Source organism: Thamnophis sirtalis, unplaced genomic scaffold, assembly GCF_051295495.1.
Source record: "Thamnophis sirtalis isolate CommonGarterSnake01/CBP01778 unplaced genomic scaffold, rThaSir2_p1.2 scaffold_8, whole genome shotgun sequence".
In the NCBI taxonomy this organism is placed as follows: Eukaryota; Metazoa; Chordata; class Lepidosauria; order Squamata; family Natricidae; genus Thamnophis; species Thamnophis sirtalis.
In genome coordinates this window covers 12,065,757-12,084,855 of record NW_028261388.1, presented here as the reverse complement: position 1 = coordinate 12,084,855, position 19,099 = coordinate 12,065,757, and the positions used below count along the sequence as shown (strand labels likewise).

Sequence of the window (19,099 nt, the reverse complement as noted above, 5' to 3'; positions counted from 1 at the left end):
CCATATTATTATAACGATGTGTGGATAATCTACAGTTAGCTCCACAGTCTAAGATAAGTAGAAACTTAATAATTCAAGTCCTAACCAAGGATCTAAGAATAATTAAAGTAGTTTCTATTATTATTATTTTAACTCAAGATGGTGAATAATATCTAATGCATCTATCTTTTATTTTCCTGAACAACACTGTGATATGGGTTGGGCTAATGGAGACTGTCTGATTTTCCTGGCTAAGGAAGGGCTAGAACTCACTAACTCCTGGTTTCCAGACCAACGCCTTCACAACTTCACCAGTCTCTAAAATAACAGAACTAGTTGAGTTATAACACAAAGAGCTTCAGTGGATTAACCAGTTTATGTCAATGTGTCATGGAAGCATAATTCTTCAAAAAAAAAAATCATTGGCTGTTTAAGGTATTTGCATTAGTTTTCACCAATAACTATGAAATATATACTTATATGTAATATTTTGTTAGTTGGGACGTAGTGGCTCAGTGGCTAAAAAGCTGAACTTGTCGATCAGAAAGGTTGGCAGTTCAGCGATTCGAATCCCTAGTGCCACATAACAGGGTGAGCTCCGTTACTTGTCCCAGCTTCTGCCAACCTAGCAGTTCGAAAGGCTGTAGAAATGCAAGTAGAAAAATAGGAACCACCTTTGGTGGGAAGGTAACAGCGTCCCGTGCGCCTTCGATGTTTAGTCATGCCGGCCACATGACCACGGAGACGTCTTCGGACAGTGCTGGCTCTTCAGCTTTGAATCGGAGATGAGCACTGCCCCCTAGAGTAGGGAACGACTAGCACATATGTGTGAGGGGAACCTTTACCTAATATTTTGTTCCAACACTATTAAATATTAATAGTAATTAAATATAGAATGCTTAAATAAAATATATGAAATTTTGATTAAACAAATTTTTAAAGTAAAAAAATAATAATACAAATTTTAAAAGAAAAGTGTAAAGGAAATCAAATAATAATTGAGTGAAAAAAACTATAAAATAAAGGGAAAAAAGTCATAAAGGAGCAGTTTCCCTTCTTTCTGATAGCATTTACATTCATATTTTACTATCCCTTAGATTACAATATAATTTCCTTCTTTCCACTGGCTACCTTTTTTTTGGTCATCTGACCCTTAAATCACAAGCTCATTTTTTTCCCCTCTTTCAGTAAAAAGTTCATAAGGGATTTGTCAGTTCCTAATAAATATAATCACCGTATTGGCCATTCTCTAACCAAACAAGTCAATTTTGCCAATTCTAGTCATTCTATCATCTTCAACAGCCCACTGTGGGTATCTCAGAGCCTTTCTATTTTTCTGCGTATAATAATCTTGTAGAAGTTAACGTATAATGAAACTATCTTCCAGGACTCATTTTTTTTAAAAAAATAAAAACTTTTCCTTAAAAAAGATTTATAACACCGGCATTTTATATAAACCGCAGAAACAGTATTGAACATTATTTTTAAAAATAATTAGAAGCAAATGTTGGAAAGTGATGAATGACAACAGCTGTCAAAAATGGAATGTCCTCAAATCTAGCCTGTCAAAACATTAACAGCCACCCCGTCCTGGTAGGACTGAGCCAGAGATGGTTCCTCTCAGTGGTGGGATTCAGCCAGTTCGCACCTATTCGGCAGATTCGGTTGTTAATTTTCTAAGCAGTTGGGAGAACCGGTTGTTGGAAGAAATCTCATTTTGATTCCCCCCCCCCTACTTTACAGGGCTAATCCTGTAAGGAAGGCAGGAAGGAAACATTCAGGTGTTCTTTCTAGCCGAATCTTTATTGCCCTGCTTACAGAAAATGCCTCTCCGGTTAACCCTTATTATATTGTAACAGCTAAGGTGAAGCGCCCATCGACGTGAGTGACATTGAGTTGGCTACACCCACTCAGTCACATGACCACTGAACCACGCCTACCCAGCTGGTCATTAGGACAGAGAACCTGTGGTTAAATTATTTGAATCTCACCACTGGTTTCTCTCCATCGCAGGCACCTCCGACATGAATGACATCAAGCTGGCCACATCCCCCCAGGCTCCCCGAGGTCAAACACAACCCTGATGCGACCCTCAATGAAATTGAGTTTGACACCCCTGCTCTACACCATTTCAGACAAGTGGTTGTCCAATCTCTTCTTAAAAACCACCCACAACTTCTGAAGGCAAGCCAGAGGTGGGTTCCTACTGGTTCGGACCAGTTCGGCCAAACCGGTAATGGTTTGGCAGCCTGAGTCGCTGGAACCGGCAGCGACCCAGGCCTGCCATGCCCCCGAACCAGTTCTCACATGGTGCCGCCATCTTGATTTTTAGTTCTGCTCATGCACAGAACAATTTTCTTTGCACAAATTTTTTTTTTTTTTTTAATGTTAACATTTTTGCGCACACCAAACTGACAGTAATGCTGAGGCTAGCCATTTCATTGATTAATTGTTCTAAAAGGATAGATATATTGCTAAGATGGTTAAAATAATGCCAGGTATTTTGATACGAAGACAATCTATGGTCCAGTTGCCATGATTTAACTTTTTTAAAAATGATTTAGACCTGGATGATTGAATATTCATGGGTACATTTTGATTCTAAGCTGTCAAGTACCTCAGTATCCACCTCTGCATTACCAGATGCTAAATTCTAAATTCCGTACCTTTCTTACAAACCAGCAAAGGTCCAATTAACCCACTGCTGATATCTTTTGGGGTGTTAATGTGTGAATGGTAAATCCAGGTCAGGCACGGTGGATCAGCTGGAGTCGGTGCGAAACCATCCGTAATGGGCCATGTGTATGTGTAATTGGTCCCAGGGAGAACAAAGTCATCTTCTTTGCTTTTTCCGCTTGTTCCATCAGGATAAAGAGCCCCTGAAGCAGAGAAGGAAAGAAAGACTGTCTGAATCCATAACATTTTCTTTTAACCGTGTCACAGCATTTTTTTTTCCTGTTCCCGAAAATCAAAGGTGCTCCTGGATTCTTATGCCATTTAAAAGAGAGAGAAGCGTGAAAGGGAGAAAAAAAAACTTCCTGAAACACAGAGTGGGAATCCCTCCCCTCCTAGAAGAATGAAATATTTTAAGAAATACTTTAAAAAGACAGAATATTATATTTTTTTAAGGAGAAGTGGGGAAACATGTTTTTAGAGGCAGAAAGCAGCCCCCAGTCTTTCTTAATAGACCGCAGCAGAGGCCAGCACTTAAGGAGATAAAGAGCTTATTGAAAGGGGAATCCAACTATCTAAATGGCTCCATTCATAAGCAAAGGAAATACTGCAGGCAGAAACCCAGTCACGATAGGATATTTTGAAACTTCTTGCAGCAAAGTTTGACAGCTAACAAAAACAGGATTAGAACAAGCAGCCCCTCACCCAATATCCAGCACAGGACGAAAGCCATTAGCCGCAATGGGAATTGCCCAACTCTCTTTCAGAACACAAGCCCCTTCATTCAGGGGTGAGCTCCAGCTTCTGTTACTGCCAGTTCACTCAGGGATGCGCTGTGGGCGCACGGATGCTTCAGGGTGCACACTTGATGCATGCTACATGCTCATGCGCATAAGCAAAAAACAAGATGGCGGCCATAGAACTGGTTCAGGCACATGGCCAGCCGAGTTTGGTATTTGGTATTTGGTATTTATTAATATTTGTATGCCGCCCTTTTCCCTGGGGGGACTCAGGGCAGCTCACAGTTCAAGGGGAGGGGGAGGACAAACCAAGTTACATATAGGACAATACATCGTTAAAAGCACAACATTCATACTATTCGGGTAGGGTAAAGGTCTTTAGCCCCAGGCCGGTCAGGACAGCCAGGTTTTAAGGGCTATGCGGAAGGTCTGGAGGGTGGTGAGGGTACGAATCTCCACGGGGAGTTCGTTCCACAGGGTCGGAGCTGCCACAGAGAAGGCTCTCCTCCGCGTGGTTGCCAGTCGACATTGACTGGCTGATGGGACTCGGAGGAGGCCTAATCTGTGGGATCTAATTGGTCGAGTGGAGGTAATTGGCAGTAGGCGGTCTCTCAAGTTACTACCTACCTGGCCAAACTGGGCCAAACCGGTAGGAACCCACCTCTGCCTTCATTGCACAACCAGCAACATTTGAGGACCTGTACAAAAATCCTGGCACTCATCTACCCAGCTGTTCAGCTGACTCAGAACTGCATGCTGTCTTTGTGTCTGGTCCTGCTCATCATTAAACTTTCTTTCAAGTCAGCCTCCATTTTATTTTATTCCCGGCTTGCACCTGAACCAGATGGATTTTCTTTCCAACAACAGGTCGTCCTTGCTTATCGATGGTAACTGAGACGAGAACATGGTTGCTAAGCCACACGGTTATAAAATACTATGTCATGCGACTGCATCCATTTGCAGGAGTAGTTGCAACAGTCCCAGCTGCTCTTGTTAAGCGAATCCTGTGAAGTCTGTTTTCCTGCAGCCATATAATTGCCATTTGTGACCTCCTGTGCTGGCTTTCTCGTTGACTTTGCTTGCCAGAAGCTGGCAGTGCAGCTCGCAAATGGTTATCATCACATGATTACAGGCAGGGTTGGGTTCCAGTAGGCACTGCTGCTGGTTCGTTCATTGGCACGCTGCATGCGCGTATGCACAGGGCAATAGAAATTGTTCTGCGCATGCGCAGAAGCGAAAAACAAGATGGCGGCACCTATGGCGCCGACTGGAGAAGCAGTTCAGGGGCGTGGCAGGCCTAGGTTCCAGACACCAGGCCGCCGAACCACTACCGGTTCGGCCGAACCAGTCAGAACCCACCACTGATCACGGGACATTGCAACATCATTCATTTGGAGCTGGTTTCTGAATGATAGCTTGTTTTTTTTATAATGAACTCCTTGGAATTACCTGGGTAGTCATTGTGACAATCAGAGCATTGGACCGATCTAGAATACGGCCCAATGCATCATGGGATATTTTTATATATCTCAGCCAGTGGTGTGATGCAACCAGTTTAACAACTGGTTCGGTGAGTGCGCGCTCGGCGTGTGTGAGCAGCATTTTAAAAAATGACCTTTTTAAGCTTCAAAACTTACCTTCTATGTCAACCCTGTGAGTAAAATAGCTGACGCATGGCAATCTGCTATGCCACGTGAATCAGCTGAGCTAAAAACGGGGAAATATAGGACAGGAAAGTACAGGGGTAGTAGGTGGGCGGGGCAGAATGCTCACCGGAACTACCGAACCGGTTGGAACCGGCTGAATCCTACCCCTGATCTCAACAGATGAACTGAGGTGTGAAGGTCAGCCTTGAACCCAGACCATTTCAGGCCTAGCTCCAGCACACCGTTCCAACCACCAGAGTCACACTAACAGTATTATTGGAGAATAACATCTGAAACAGAAAAGAAGTTATTTGATTTACCTTCTGAGTCTTTCTTGTAGAAGACTCCGTGCGGATGTACGGAATATGGCCGGGAAGCAAAATTTTTAAAATGAATAATAAAGGTGTCCTTTTCTTCAGCCTTCAGCATCGGGCCGAGAAGACCCAGCCATGATGGTTTGGCAATCTCGCGAGAGTAAGTATCATCGGTGAACTGTCTGAAAATTGCCTTCTTGTAAACGTGTCCAATCCTGTTAGGGCCTCTTGTCATGGTAAGATTTGCGTCTCTACAATGAAAAGTGGAAAAACCGATTTCCAACTGAGGATTCTAGAACATTCTAGAACAATGATGGTGAAACTTTTAGGCTGTGAGTGCCCAAACCGGAAGGCGCGCATGTGCCGGATACCTGAATACCAGCTGGCCAGCGGGAGGCGGGGCATCCCAATACTGGCAACTCTGGAAGAGGCGTGGTCTTTTTCTTCCGTGAGCTTCTCTTTCGTCATTTGCGGGGAAATATCTGTAACACGAGTAACACCACGGAGAAACGCGGTGGAGCTGAGCTGGGGCAACAGCGCGCATGCCCACAGAGAAGGCTCTGTGTGCTACTTCTGGAACGCGTGCCATAGGTTCGCCATCGCGATTATAGAAGATTAAAGTTCAAATACAGGTAGTCCGAGACTTACAATAGTTCATTTAGTGCAGTGTTTCTCAACCTTGGCAACTTGAAGATGTCCGGACTTCAACTCCCAGAATTCCCCAGCCAGCATGGCTGGGGAATTCTGGGAGTTGAAGTCCGGACATCTTCAAGTTGCCAAGGTTGAGAAACACTGATTTAGTGACTGTTGAAAGCTACAACGGCACTGTAAAATGTGACTTACGATTGTTTTTCATGTTTACAATTGTTGCAGCTTCCCCATGAAAATTCAGAAGCTGGACAACTGTATTTATGAGGGTTTCAGAGTCCTGGGGTCATGCAGTCAACCTTCAAGATCAAACTTCCAGTGTTAGAGCATTCACAGCTTCTGGAGGCAAGTTGTTCCACTGATTAATTGTTCTCACTGTCAGGAAATTTCTCCTTAGTTCTAGTTTGCATCTCTCCTTGACTAGTTTCCATCCATGGCTTCTTGCCCTGCCTTGACCCCCTCTTCTTTGGGGCAGCCCCTCAAATATTGGAAGACTACTATCCTGTCAATCCTAGTTCTTCTTTTCATTAAACTAGACATACCCAATTTCAGCAACCATTCTTCATGTTTTAGCCCCCAGTCTCCTAATCATCTTTGTTGCTTTCCACTGTACTCTTTATATACAAATACACACCCACACACCAAAAACAATCTCAAGATGAATATTAAGACTGCTGTCAAAATTGCTTGGATGCACTTTTGAAATGATAGAAATCCATCAATTTTGAAGCCAGCATCTGCATCTGTGGGCGGAAGAGACACAATTTCCCCAAAGAGATGAAATAATTTCAAAAGAAATCTTTGCAACAAGAAATCCGGATTCAACTTACTTATCTTCTGTGAGCTTTTGTCCCGTGATCTGATTCTTCCCGGTGGGTGCATAATCCCAATATTCTTCCACAGCTCCAATATAGTAGATTCTGGTAGCAGCTTGGACTAAGATTAAAGACTGCAGGATTATCCAGATTAAAATGCAAGCGAGGTGATTTACAGAAGGCATGTGGGTGCAATGCAAGAGCCAGCCGTTTGAACCAGAGGCAGAACCTTCACCTCTCCTCCTTATAAAATTTCCAGCTAGTCAAGCAGGGTGAAATGTGATGCACCTCCCATCATCAATTTAGGGTTGATGAAAGCTTAAGAAAACAGAGGGAAGCCGGATGTGGTGTGGGCTTGTTTTGACAAAGGGCTTCTTGCCAAGCAAAGCTATAAACATAAACATTTTTGTACTTTGCCTTTGAACTCTGGTGCCCGAGAAGACTCTTGTGAGTCCCTTGGACTGCGAGGTGATCGAACCGGTCAGTCCTAGAGGAGATCAACCCTGAATGCTCTTTAGAAGGCCAGAGGAAGAGGAAGAGGAAACTCAAATACTTTGGCCACCTAATGAGAAGGAAGGACTCATTGGAGAAGAGCCAAATGCTGGGAAAGATTGAGGGCAAAAGAAGAAGGGGAGGACAAAGAATGAGGTGGCTGGGTGGAATCACCGAAGCAGTAGGGTGAGCTTAAATGGACTCCGGGGATGGTAGAGGACAGTGTTGGAAGAAATGTCCTTCTGGGTTCGGCTCCAAGTGGGGAAAAAGACACTGGAGGCTGCTTGGAAAGATGGTTTTAATGATGGTCAGGACCACATGGCTTGAGTCCTGAACAGAAAAAGGTAATCACATGCTTCAATGTTGGTGGAGAAGAGAAGGGAAGGAAGAGAAAAAGGGAAGTTGAGTCCCTGGTTTTATGCCCTCGCTGGCCTTCGATCTTGATCTTGTATTCTGATTGGTTGTCAGACTCCCATGGGGCCATGCAGGGGCAACTCTCTAGGCTGTGTTTTGAATCCAGGTTTGGTTGAGTTCTCAGATGCCATATGGTCAGTTGGGTAAAGGGCCAATATTATCATGCCTTAATCCCATCACTCCCAATCCCAGAGAGATGAAGTGTCCTGGGAGGTATTGAGGAGGCAGAATATTTCTCTGGCTGTGAAAAGGAAGAAACATGTTTTGAAGGACAGAGTGGCTCCCTGTGGCTTCCTGCCCATCCCCACTTTGTCAGTGGGCCATTAAGAAGGCCAAGCTAATTCACTTTACATAATAAAGAGTTCTCCCCTTCAGCTCCAGGCGGATGGGATGCTGAGTCCCTGGTGTTATCCCCCTCTGGCCTTTGATCTTGAGCTTGTATTCTGACTCCCAGGGGCCCATGCAGGGGCAACTCTCTAGGCTGCGTTTTGAATCCAGGTTTGGTTGAGTTCTCAGATGCCATGTGGCAAGTTGGGTAAAGGGCCAATATTATCATGCCTTAATCCCATCCCCCTGGAGCTGAAGTGGAGAACTCTTTATTATGTAAAGTGGACCGGCTTGGCCTTCTTAATGGCTCATTGACAAAGTGGGGGTGGGCAGGAAGCTACAGGCAGCTATTCTGTCTTTTAAAACATGTTTCTTTCTTTTCACATCCAGAGAAGTATTCTGCCTTTTCAATATTTCCTAGGATATTTCATTTTTTTCTGGGAGAGGGCTGGGTGATAACTTCCCACAGTAGTATTATCCACCTCATAGGATAATATGATTTGGTTATGCTTCAGAACTGAAGAAGTTTCTTGGATGAGGCAAGAAAGACATTTCACTCCACATCAAACAAAGCCCAGTTTAAAGCCCCTTTGGGGCACCACAATTATTTGTGTTCCCTCTCTCATCCGGCAATAATATGCAAGTTCAAGAACAGCATCAAAAGAAGTTCAAAAACATATATCTTGTTAGCCACCAAGTCTGAGGCAGTAGATAAAAGTAGATAAGGCATTCTCCAACACTTGGAAGAATAAGGAAGAAAAACAGAAGGTTGTTTTGGAAGACCAAAAAATGCAAAGATTTTGCCACATATGCATTTCAAAATCAACTCCATATACAATGAGACGTCCAGTTAATGGAGTTCAAATGCAATTGATCAAATTCAGACTTCAATTCTCAAATAATGGACACGTCAATTGTTTCAATGCCCATCTGGACACCTAGGTGTAATTTATATCAAAAGTCTCAAGTTTAATCAATCTTTTTAGTTCAATTGGCTCAGGTTTTCACACATTGATGCGAATTATATTTTTTTTAAATGCCAACTGATACCATGAGGCCAATGGCACAATGTGGGATAGATATGTCAGATTGGTAGGCACGGGTTTAATGGAAGTCCTTTAATAGTAGATTAAATCATGCTTTGCCCTTAATTTAATGGCTATTTTGACAGATACAGATATGCTGCTATGCACAGAATGAAAGCACATTTCTGATTTGCTTCCTTGCATGGATTTGCACACAGATTTCATGTGAATCATGAGACACAGTTTTATAATTCATTCCATTCTTTTTCATTCATTCTATTAGTTTCACTTTTTCCACTACACCCCAAGTCAGCATCTCTACTCCTCATTGAAAGTATTTTTTGGATGCTTTCCTCATGTTTGAGGCATAGTGGCTCTGTGGCTTAAAAAATGCCGGAGAAGGTATGTGCTCTGGGGATTTGAGTCCTGCTATCGCATGAATAACAGAATTGGAGGGGACACGGTGGCTCAGTGGCTAAGACGCTGAGCTTGTCGATCAGAAAGGTCAGCAGTTTGACAGTTCAAACCCCTAGCGCCACATAACGGGGTGAGCTCCCGTTACTTGTCCCAGTTTCTGCCAACCTAGCAGTTTGGAAGCACATATAAAATGCAAGTGGAAAAATAGGGACCACCTTGGTGGGAAGGTAACAGCACTCCATGCACCTTTGGCGTTTAGTCATGCCAGCCACATGATCCCGGAGACGTCTTTGGCTCTTTGGCTTAGAAACAGAGATGAGCACTGCCCCCTAGAGTCAGGAATGACTAGCATGCATGTGCAAGGGGAATCTTTACCTTTGTAACAGAATTGGAAGGGACCTTGGAGGTCTTCTAGTCCAACCCCCTGTTCAGGCAGGAAGCCCTATGCTATTTCAGACAAATGGTTGTCCAATCTCTTCTTTAAAATATCCAGTGTTTGAAAATTCACAACTTCTGGAGCAGGGGTGGGTTTCTCGCCCTGTTCCAACCGGTTCGGTTGGAACGAGGCCGGCGGCGTCCTCGCGCACGTGTACGCGCGCGGCGCACGCATGCGTACTAGCATCTGTGCGATGCTCCAGCTGCTCCTGGGGGATCGTGCAGGCGCTGTATGCGTCCTGCGCATGCGTGGAAGCGCAGAATTCATCAAAACCGGGTAAGGAGCGGGCGCAGGCGCGCGGGCACGCATGGGCGCGGGGGGGGGGGCTTCACCGTTCCCAGAAGTTACTTACTTCCGGGTTCGGCGACCAACCGGTTCGCAGGGACCGCCGCGAACCGGTTGAAACCCAGCCCTGTTCTGGAGGCAAGATGTTCCACTGGTTAATTATGCTGTCAGGTAATTTCTCCTTAGTTCTAGGTTGCTTCTCTCCTGGATTAGTTTGAAAGCATGCAAATGAGAGTAGATAAATAGGTACCATTCCAGTGGGAAGGTAACAGCATTCTGTGTTTCGCCGTAGGTTCTGCACTGCGGCGTGATCTCATGTTGGCCACGTGACTGTTGAAACGTCTTTGCACCATGCTGACTCAAACAAACAGAGATGAACACCCCGTCCCTAAAGAGTAACATCCAGAGGGACATGTTTACCATTATCTCTTATTTTAAGATTCTCCAGAATTTTGCCACTTCAGTGCCTCCTTTTCTTGGAAAACAAAATGATAATCCTTTCTTTGCACATGTCACTTTTCTATACACTACAATTGAGCCCAACTTCCAATTTGTGAGTTTCCCCCCATTTTACGACATTTCTTGCCACAGTTGTTAAGTGAATGATTGCAGTTGTTAAGTTAGCAGCACGGCTAACTGAGAATCCAGCTTCTCAGAAGTTCGCCAAAGTTTCCAAGTTTAATAGAATTTGTATGCCGCTCACTCCCATTGGGACTCTGGGCGGCTCACAACAAAAGAAGAAACACTTAAACTTTAAAAAAATAGAAATAAAAAATACAATATTAAAATTCACATCACCCATTCCATCTAAGCGGGGCTGGATATCAATCAACAGCCCCAGGCCTGCCGGAACAGCCAGGTCTTGACGGCTTTACGGAAGGCCGGGAGAGTGGGTAAGGGTCCGGATCTCTGCAGGTAGATCGTTCCACAGGGCCTGCGCAGCAACAGAGAAGGATACGTTACACCTATCCTCCGCGAGCTGCACTGGTTACCGATCAGTCTCCGGATACGCTTCAAGGTGCTAGTCGTAACTTATAAAGCCCTTCATGGTATTGGATCTGGGTACTTGAGAGACCGCCTGCTGCCAATTACCTCCCACAGACCCATTAGATCTCACAGGGTTGGCCTCCTCCGGGTGCCATCTACCAGCCAATGCCACCTGGCTATTACCCGGGGGAGAGCCTTCTCTGTGGCAGCTCCGGCCCTTTGGAATGAACTCCCCACAGGGATTCGGACCCTCACCTCTCTCCAGGCCTTCCGAAAAGCCGTCAAAACCTGGCTTTGCCGGCAGGCCTGGGGGTGATGAGTTCCCCCCCCTCTCGACATGTATGGTTGTGCGACTGTTGTCTACTTTTATTATTTGTATTTTGTCTTTTATGTTCCCCCTTTTTTCCCCCTTGAATTGTTCGCCGCCCTGAGTCCTCCCGGAGAAGGGCGGCATACAAATAATAAAATTAAATTAAATTAAAAAAAAAAAAAAAAGGCCCTCCCCCGGGGAGCCGCCAGCCGGCATTGTCCGGTTGACGGCACCCGGAGGAGGCCCAACCTGTGCGATCTTGTTGGTCGTTGGGAGGTACGTGGCAGGAGGCGGTCTCTCAGGTAACCAGGTCCTAAACCGAAAGGGAGCATATGAACCCCTGGGACACTGCAAGCGTCATAAATATGAAACAATGTCACGTGTCTGGTTTTTGATCCCGTGACCCAGTCATAAGTATGAAAAAATGGTCATAAGTCAGTTTTTTCTGTTGTAACTTTGAATGGTCATTAAATAAACTTCTTCAAGTCTAGGACTATGTATATAAACACCTGCGCTCATGTCTTCACCACTGCACCGGTCAGCCCATATTAAAATAAAAAAGAGAAGCACCATATGGTAAATTATGTAATTTGGTGGCTGGACCATCATATATTGCAGGGAGTAAAACTTAATGTCAATATCATGTTGTATTTATACTATAATCTTTGTGGGTAGGGTGAATGCAATATCAGCCGTAACTTATCTGCTAAATAAGCCCAATAATTCCAGCCTTAATTTTACCTAGCCCACTTTAATTGGTACTTGTGTTTTGATATGTTTTAGCATTTAATTGCCCTGTGGGATGATTCAATTTTGCATCATGCACACAGCAGAAGATCCAAAATATTTTTTAATGCAGCTAAAGGTCTATATGTTATTCCCGGATGCTACCCATATTAATGGTAAGTCCCTCATTACTTAGGTAGCTAGCTAGCTATATATATATTTGAATAGATGGGTGGATGAATGGATGCAGGGGTGGGTTCTGGCAGGCATTACTGCCAGTTCGCTTGTGGGCGCGCTGTGCACGCGCATGCTTGATGCATGTGTGTGCACATGCACAGTACAATTAAAATTGTTCTGCGCATGTGCAGAACTGAAAAACAAATGGTGGCACCTACCGCACCACCCGGAGAATCAGTTCGGGGGCGTGGCAGGCCTGGGTCGCTGCCGGTTCCATCGACCAAGCCCACCAAACCACTACCGGTTCAGCTGAACCGGTCCGAACCGATAGGAACCCATCACTGGATGGATGAATGAATGACAATCAATGAAGAATGGGATTTTATTCTATGAACAGTCCTGGATCCTATAGCAGTTATAGCAGTTAGACTTATATACCGCTTCATAGGACTTTCAGCCCTCTCTAAGCGGTTTACAGAGTCAGCATATTGCCCCCAACAATCCAGGTCCTCATTTTACCCACCTCGGAAGGATGGAAGGCTGAGTCAACCCTGAGCCGGTGAGATTTGAACAGCCGAACTGCAGAACTGCAGTCAGCTGAAGTAGCCTGCAGTGCTGCATTTAACCACTGCACCACCTCGGCTGCGTTTAACCACTGCACCACCTCGGCTCCTTCCCCTTAAGTGACTCTCTTAACTGTCTAAAGCAGGGGTGTCAAACTCAATTTCATTGAGGGCCGCATTAGGACTGTGGTTGACCTCGGAGGCCAACTAGGCGTGGCGAACTGGGTGGGCATGGTCAGCTTGATGCCACTCCCCAAATTGCTGGCATGTTTCCTCTTTGTACTGGGTAGACTGGGCCAAAGCAACACGGGGCCAGTCCCTTATACTTTCCAGGATGGCCCCAGTAAAATTTGCATGCTATCCAGGATTTTTTCTATGAAGCAGTGAGTGGGAGATGAAAGGATAATCATCTGCACCAAACTTAATTTATTTGACCAGGTGTGTAAATTAAAAAGTCATGATTCAGAGAGAAGCAATTTGGGGTAGCTTGTGATGTCACTTTCTAAAATGCAATGCTACCTTTTTAAAAGTGCACACACCAGAATTTTTTATACTACGCATAGTCTCCGCAAGGATGACATAATTTATAACTGCCTGGTGCCTTTGTCTGTCATGAAGCTTCCCCTATCATTAAATCACTGAAAGGCACTTTGTATGGGCGGTAATGATAACCAATCTCGCGGTATTTAAGTACAATGACAATAAAGATTATAAATACATACTATGTAATTCTTGCAAGTGGTTTAAGAATCATTAACAGCCATTAACGAAGCCAAGTAACTGATTCTATCCCACACCCAGTGCTCCAGACTTGGGCCCCAAAGCAATCTTACTGGAGATATGAATCCAGTCTTAGACATCATAGAATCATAGGGCAGGAAGGGACCTTGGAGGTCTTCTAGTCCAACCCTTTGCTGCAGGCAGGGATCTTATGCCATCTCAGTCAAATGACATGATAGCAGTGCTTCCGATATATCAGGGGTTGTCACAACGAATACTGGAATACTGCATCCAGTTTTGGTCACCACGATGTAAAAAAGATGTGGAGACTCTAGAAAGAGTGCAGAGAAGAGCAACAAAGATGATTAGGGGACTGGAGGCCAAAACATATGAAGAACGGTTGCAGGAACTGGGTATGTCTAGTTCAGTGTTTTTCAACCACTGTGCCGCAGCACACTAGTGTGCCATGACATAGTGTAAGGTGTGCCGTGGGAGAATTACTTTATATATAGTCAATATAGGCACAGAGTTAAATTTTTTTAACATTTTCTAATGGTGGTGTGCCTCGTGATTTTTTTCATGAAAAAACTGTGCCTTTGCACAAAAAAGGTTGAAAAACACTGGTCTAGTTTACTGAAAAGAAGGACTAGGGGAGACATGATAGCAGTGTTCCAATATCTCAGGGGTTGCCACAAAGAAGAGGGAGTCAAACTATTCTCCAAGGCACCTGAGTGTAGAACAAGAAGCAATGGGTGGAAACTAATCAAGGAGAGAAGCAACTTTGAACTAAGGAGAAATTGCCTGACAGTTATAACAATTAACCAGTGGAACAACTTAATACAACTTAACATAATAACAGAGTTGGAAGGGACCTTGGAGGTCTTCTAGTCCAACCCCCTGCTTCGGCATGAAACCCTACACCACTGGTTATCCAACATCTTAAAAATTCCAGTGTTGGAGCATTCACAACTTCTAGAGGCAAGTTGTTCCACTGATTAATTGTTCTAACTGTCAGGAAATTTCTCCTAAGTTGGGCTACTATATACATGTTTTAAATAAATAAACTCTCCAGCGGTAAGTAGTAGCCAGATAGTATTCAATAGTTGGCATGTCCTGGGAATTGAACTCACAAAGCTTCAAACTTCAAGTCATTACTATATGTATTGAGCATTAGCTTTAGGAGTTATCCAGGTTTTGGTTCAGGTAGTCCTCGACTTAACAACCATTCATTTAGTAACGGTTTGAAGTTACATCACTGAAAAAAGGGATTTATGACCATTGTTCACACTTACAATGGTTACAGCAACCTCACGGCCATGTGATCAACATTCAGTCACTTGGCATGTATTTATGACGGTTGCAGTGCCCCTGGGTCATGTGATCATTTTTTGCAATCTTCAGACCAGCAAAGCCAATAGGGAAGCCCGATTCACTTAACAACCATGTTACTACCTTAGCAACTGCAGTGATTCACTTAACCACTGTGACAAAAACTTTGTAAAATGGGGCAAAAATCACCTAACAACTGTCTTGCTTAGCAATTTTGGGCTCAATTGAGATCATTAATCAAGGACTATCTGTAGTCACTGGTTACCAGAAGGAATATATAGACTTTATATAAGAGCCGTGGTGGAGCAGTGGTTAGAATGCAATATTGCAGGCTACCATATTTTTCGGGCTATAAGACGCACCATGATTTTGAAGAGGTAAATAAAAAGAAAGTTTTTGCACTCTGCAGGCCTCCCAAATCCTCTGCATGGCTCATATTTTGCAAAAAAAGAGCGGCATGCAGAGGCTTTAGGAGGCTTATAGAGTACTCCTGGGCGCTGCGGGGGCAAAACCAGCCTTTTTTAAAATCGTTTTTGCCCTCCCCAGCCCTCAGGAGCACTTTGCAAGCCTCCCTAACCCTCTGCACGTCCATTTTTGCAAAGGGGGTGGTGTTTCGGTAGGCCAAAAATGCTGTATTCAGTGTATAAGACGCACCCAGATTTTCACCCTCTTTTTTGAGGGGAAAAAATACGGTAATTCTGCCGACTGCCAGCAGTTCAATGCTGACTGTCTCCAGGTTGACTCAGCCTTCCATCTTTCCAAGGTCAGTGAAATGGGGACCCAGAATGTTGCGGACAATATGCTGATTCTATAAACCGCTTAGAGCGGGCTATAAAGCACTATGAAGCAGTATATGTCTGTGCTATTGTTCTTATCAGAAGGCTATATGGAATCCTTCTTCCCTTAAGCTCTGAGACCACAGGGAGATGCAGATATTGTATTATGTCAATACCAGTGTACAGGTTTTTGCACGACTTCCACTGCTCCCTCCTTTGGGGAGGGGAAATTATATATATTTTATGCAGTATATATCCTGGATGTTATCTTCCAGCATCAGATGATCACTTTCATCCTCATGACATTTCCACAAGCCCTAACAATGATAAAATCAGTCTCGTGGTGCCTCTGGTGGTATATACCGTAGAATTGATTTGCAAGGAAATCCTATGATCTTGAGATCGTGCATTTCCTCAGGTCTTCATTATTCTCCAAAGCACGAGTCAGTGCTCGGTTCTTACCTACGACTGAATTAAGGACTCCTTCAGAAGGGACTGGCACCTCTGGTGGCACCTTCTCATACTGACAAATTGTGTTAAAAAGTGAACGATTTTGGAGTTGAAGCTCATTTGATCAGGTGCAATGGAGTGTTGATCTCCAGAGGTTCCACCAGATTCCTTCTGATTTTTGGCTTCTGGCCCTTGAATCAACAGGCAACTATATTGAGAAGAAATTATGTGACCTTACTGTAGTCTGCTTCAATTGCTACTGCTACTGTGGTGGTAATCAATTTTCTGGCTTCCCTCCAAACGTATCAGGGATTAAGCCTATCCGATTTTATGCGCTTGAAGGGTGATGTTGGAGGGTGAATGAATAAAGGGGAAAAGATTTCAAGATTACATAAAAGATTACATTCACAGAAGGATAGAATTAAGATCATGTGAGGTATTAATACCGCTTTATAAAGCCTTAGTAAGGGCATACCTGGAGTATCGCATCCAGTTTTGGTCACCACATTATAAAAGAAGATGTATACATTTTGGAAAGAGTGCAGAGCAAAGCAACAATGGTGATTTTTTTGATGATTAGGGGGCTGGAGACTTAAACATATGAAGAACGGTTGCAGGAACTGGGCATGGCTAGTCTAGTAAAGAGAAGGACCAGGGGTAACATGATAGCAGTATTTGAGGGGCTGTCACACAGACACGAGGGGGTCAACCTATTTTACAAATCACCTGAAGGCCAGACACGAAACAAAGGACAGAAACTGAACAAGGAGAGATTCAACCTAGAAATAAGGATAGATTTTCTGACAGCAAGAACAATCAATCAATGGAACAGCTTGCCTTCAAAAGTTGTGGGTGCTTCATCATTGGAGACTTTCAAGAAGAGACTGGACTGCCATTTTTCAGAAATGGTATAGGGTCTCCTGCTCGATCAGGGGGTTGGACTAAATGACCACCAAGGTCCCTTCAAGTCTGTTATTCTATTAAAATTATCAAAGTGATGCTGACAAAGAAATTATCAGGCCTCCAGCCATCTTTTATTTTGGATCTTTGGCCTGCCACACTTTCTATTATTCTACTATGCATTTTCTATTGTGGGAAAATAGGACGGGAGATTGTAAGGAGTCACATACTATGTAGCCATAACAAAATTCTCTCTAGAAAGCCAAGGTCATTCTTTGTCTCTGGACCTCTGCACCTGACCGGAACTGGATGGGTGTAATTGCCAGCATGGCAGAGTGAGATTGGACCATGTGATGGACTTGTGGGTGTGGGGGCAAGATCTTCAACTTTCAACTAGGTGGGGGAAACCGGGAAGCTTTCAGATTTGGGTTTTCCCAGATGTGCCAACATGTGCCAACATTAACAGATGTGTCAACATTAATAAATTGAAACTTTGAGTCCAATACTTTGCCTTGGACTCTGATTTACTTTTGGATGCTATTTGGAACCCTGACAGAAATGGAACAAAGGATATCTGAGGTATAGCATGAGGATAAGTTGAAAGACTATGTCACAGAGAGCTTGGGAGAGCATGTATCTCCAATAAATAGGTAAGGTAGTGCTTGATTGACAACAATTCAATTAGTGGCCATTCAAAGTTACAATGGCACTGAAAAAAAGAGACTTATGACTGTTTTCCACATTTATGACTGTTATGGTCATAACCCATGGTGATGTGACCAAAACTCAGCCACCTGGCAACTGACTCATATTTACGATATTTAGAGCCAAGGTGGCGCAGTGGTTAAATGCAGCACTGCAGGCTACTGCTAGATCAGCAGGTCAGCGGTTCAAATCTCACCGGGTCAGGGTTGACTCAGCCTTCCATCCTTCCGAGGTGGGTAAAATGAGGACCCAGATTGTTGGGGGCAATATGCTGACTCTCTGTAAACCGCTTAGAGAGGCCTGAAAGGCCTATGAAGCGGTATATAAGTCTACTGCTATTGCTATTGCTATTGCTACGATGGTCCTGCAGTCAAAATTTGACAATTAAGTTTCAGCAATTCAGTCAGGTCAGAAAATGAATAAAGCTATGCTACTTAACCATGTGAGTTATTGCATAACAGCTGATTAAAGGGCAGAAAACTCTTTAGATAATTTGAAGACCTGACATCCTGTAGGCAGGGTTGGAAGCCTTATGAATATCTACCCTTAAAACACATTGTCCAGAATATGTAAAAAAAACCAAAAACCAAACCTTAGAGCCATTGTATAGTCAAATGTCCAAAATGGAAAAGCGATTCCCATTATTCTTGATGGGGGTTGTGCTGCCCCAGCAGTATATAGCTAGTATAGGAATTAAGAACTGTCTCCTTTAAGAAACTACCTCATGGGAAATGTAGACAGACACTGCCTTATGGGAAATGTAGTTTCCATGACATGTGATCACGTCTCTGTTTATGATTGGCCACTGGGACATTTTGCCCACATGCAAAGTTTATAGCCGTTCAGTTTGAATGCCTTTGTGAACCGGAATAGTAGTGTTTTATATCTCTGCTCAGCATGGGAGTGAAATCATCATCTTTTTAAACCACATGATGGGACAGATTATGGAAAGTCAAAAGTATCTTAACACAGAACTATAAGTTTTGCCATTAAGAATGCCTGATAATAAACTTGATTTATTATTGATTCTTAAGTGTGGAGTTAACTGCATGCCCCGAGCAAGCCTACAACGCCTGAAGCAGAACAGGGGTGACAAAAGTGAATTGAATCTTGAAATAGATAGAGCTTTGATTACATTATCCCGGCTGCCATCTTCATCTTTTGACCATACCCTGCAGATATTTCTGATTGCCAGGGTTATATTAGCAAGTATTTCCAGCGCAGATCAGTACAGAAGTTGAACCA

General features: G+C 43.8%; 1 protein-coding gene across 1 annotated transcript in view; it reads right to left on the bottom strand.

The window, feature by feature from the left end:
* The window catches only part of HEPHL1 (hephaestin like 1), a 44,523-nt gene extending 37,523 nt beyond the window's left edge, over nucleotides 1–7,000 (bottom strand). The window contains exons 1-3 of the mRNA XM_087722030.1: nucleotides 6,831–7,000; nucleotides 5,359–5,603; nucleotides 2,646–2,858 (exon numbers count right to left, since the gene is read on the bottom strand). Of these exons, the coding sequence (XP_087578156.1) occupies nucleotides 2,646–2,858; nucleotides 5,359–5,603; nucleotides 6,831–7,000 (628 nt within the window). The remainder of the gene's footprint in view (nucleotides 1–2,645; nucleotides 2,859–5,358; nucleotides 5,604–6,830) is intronic.
* Between the last annotated feature and the right edge of the window lie 12,099 nt (nucleotides 7,001–19,099).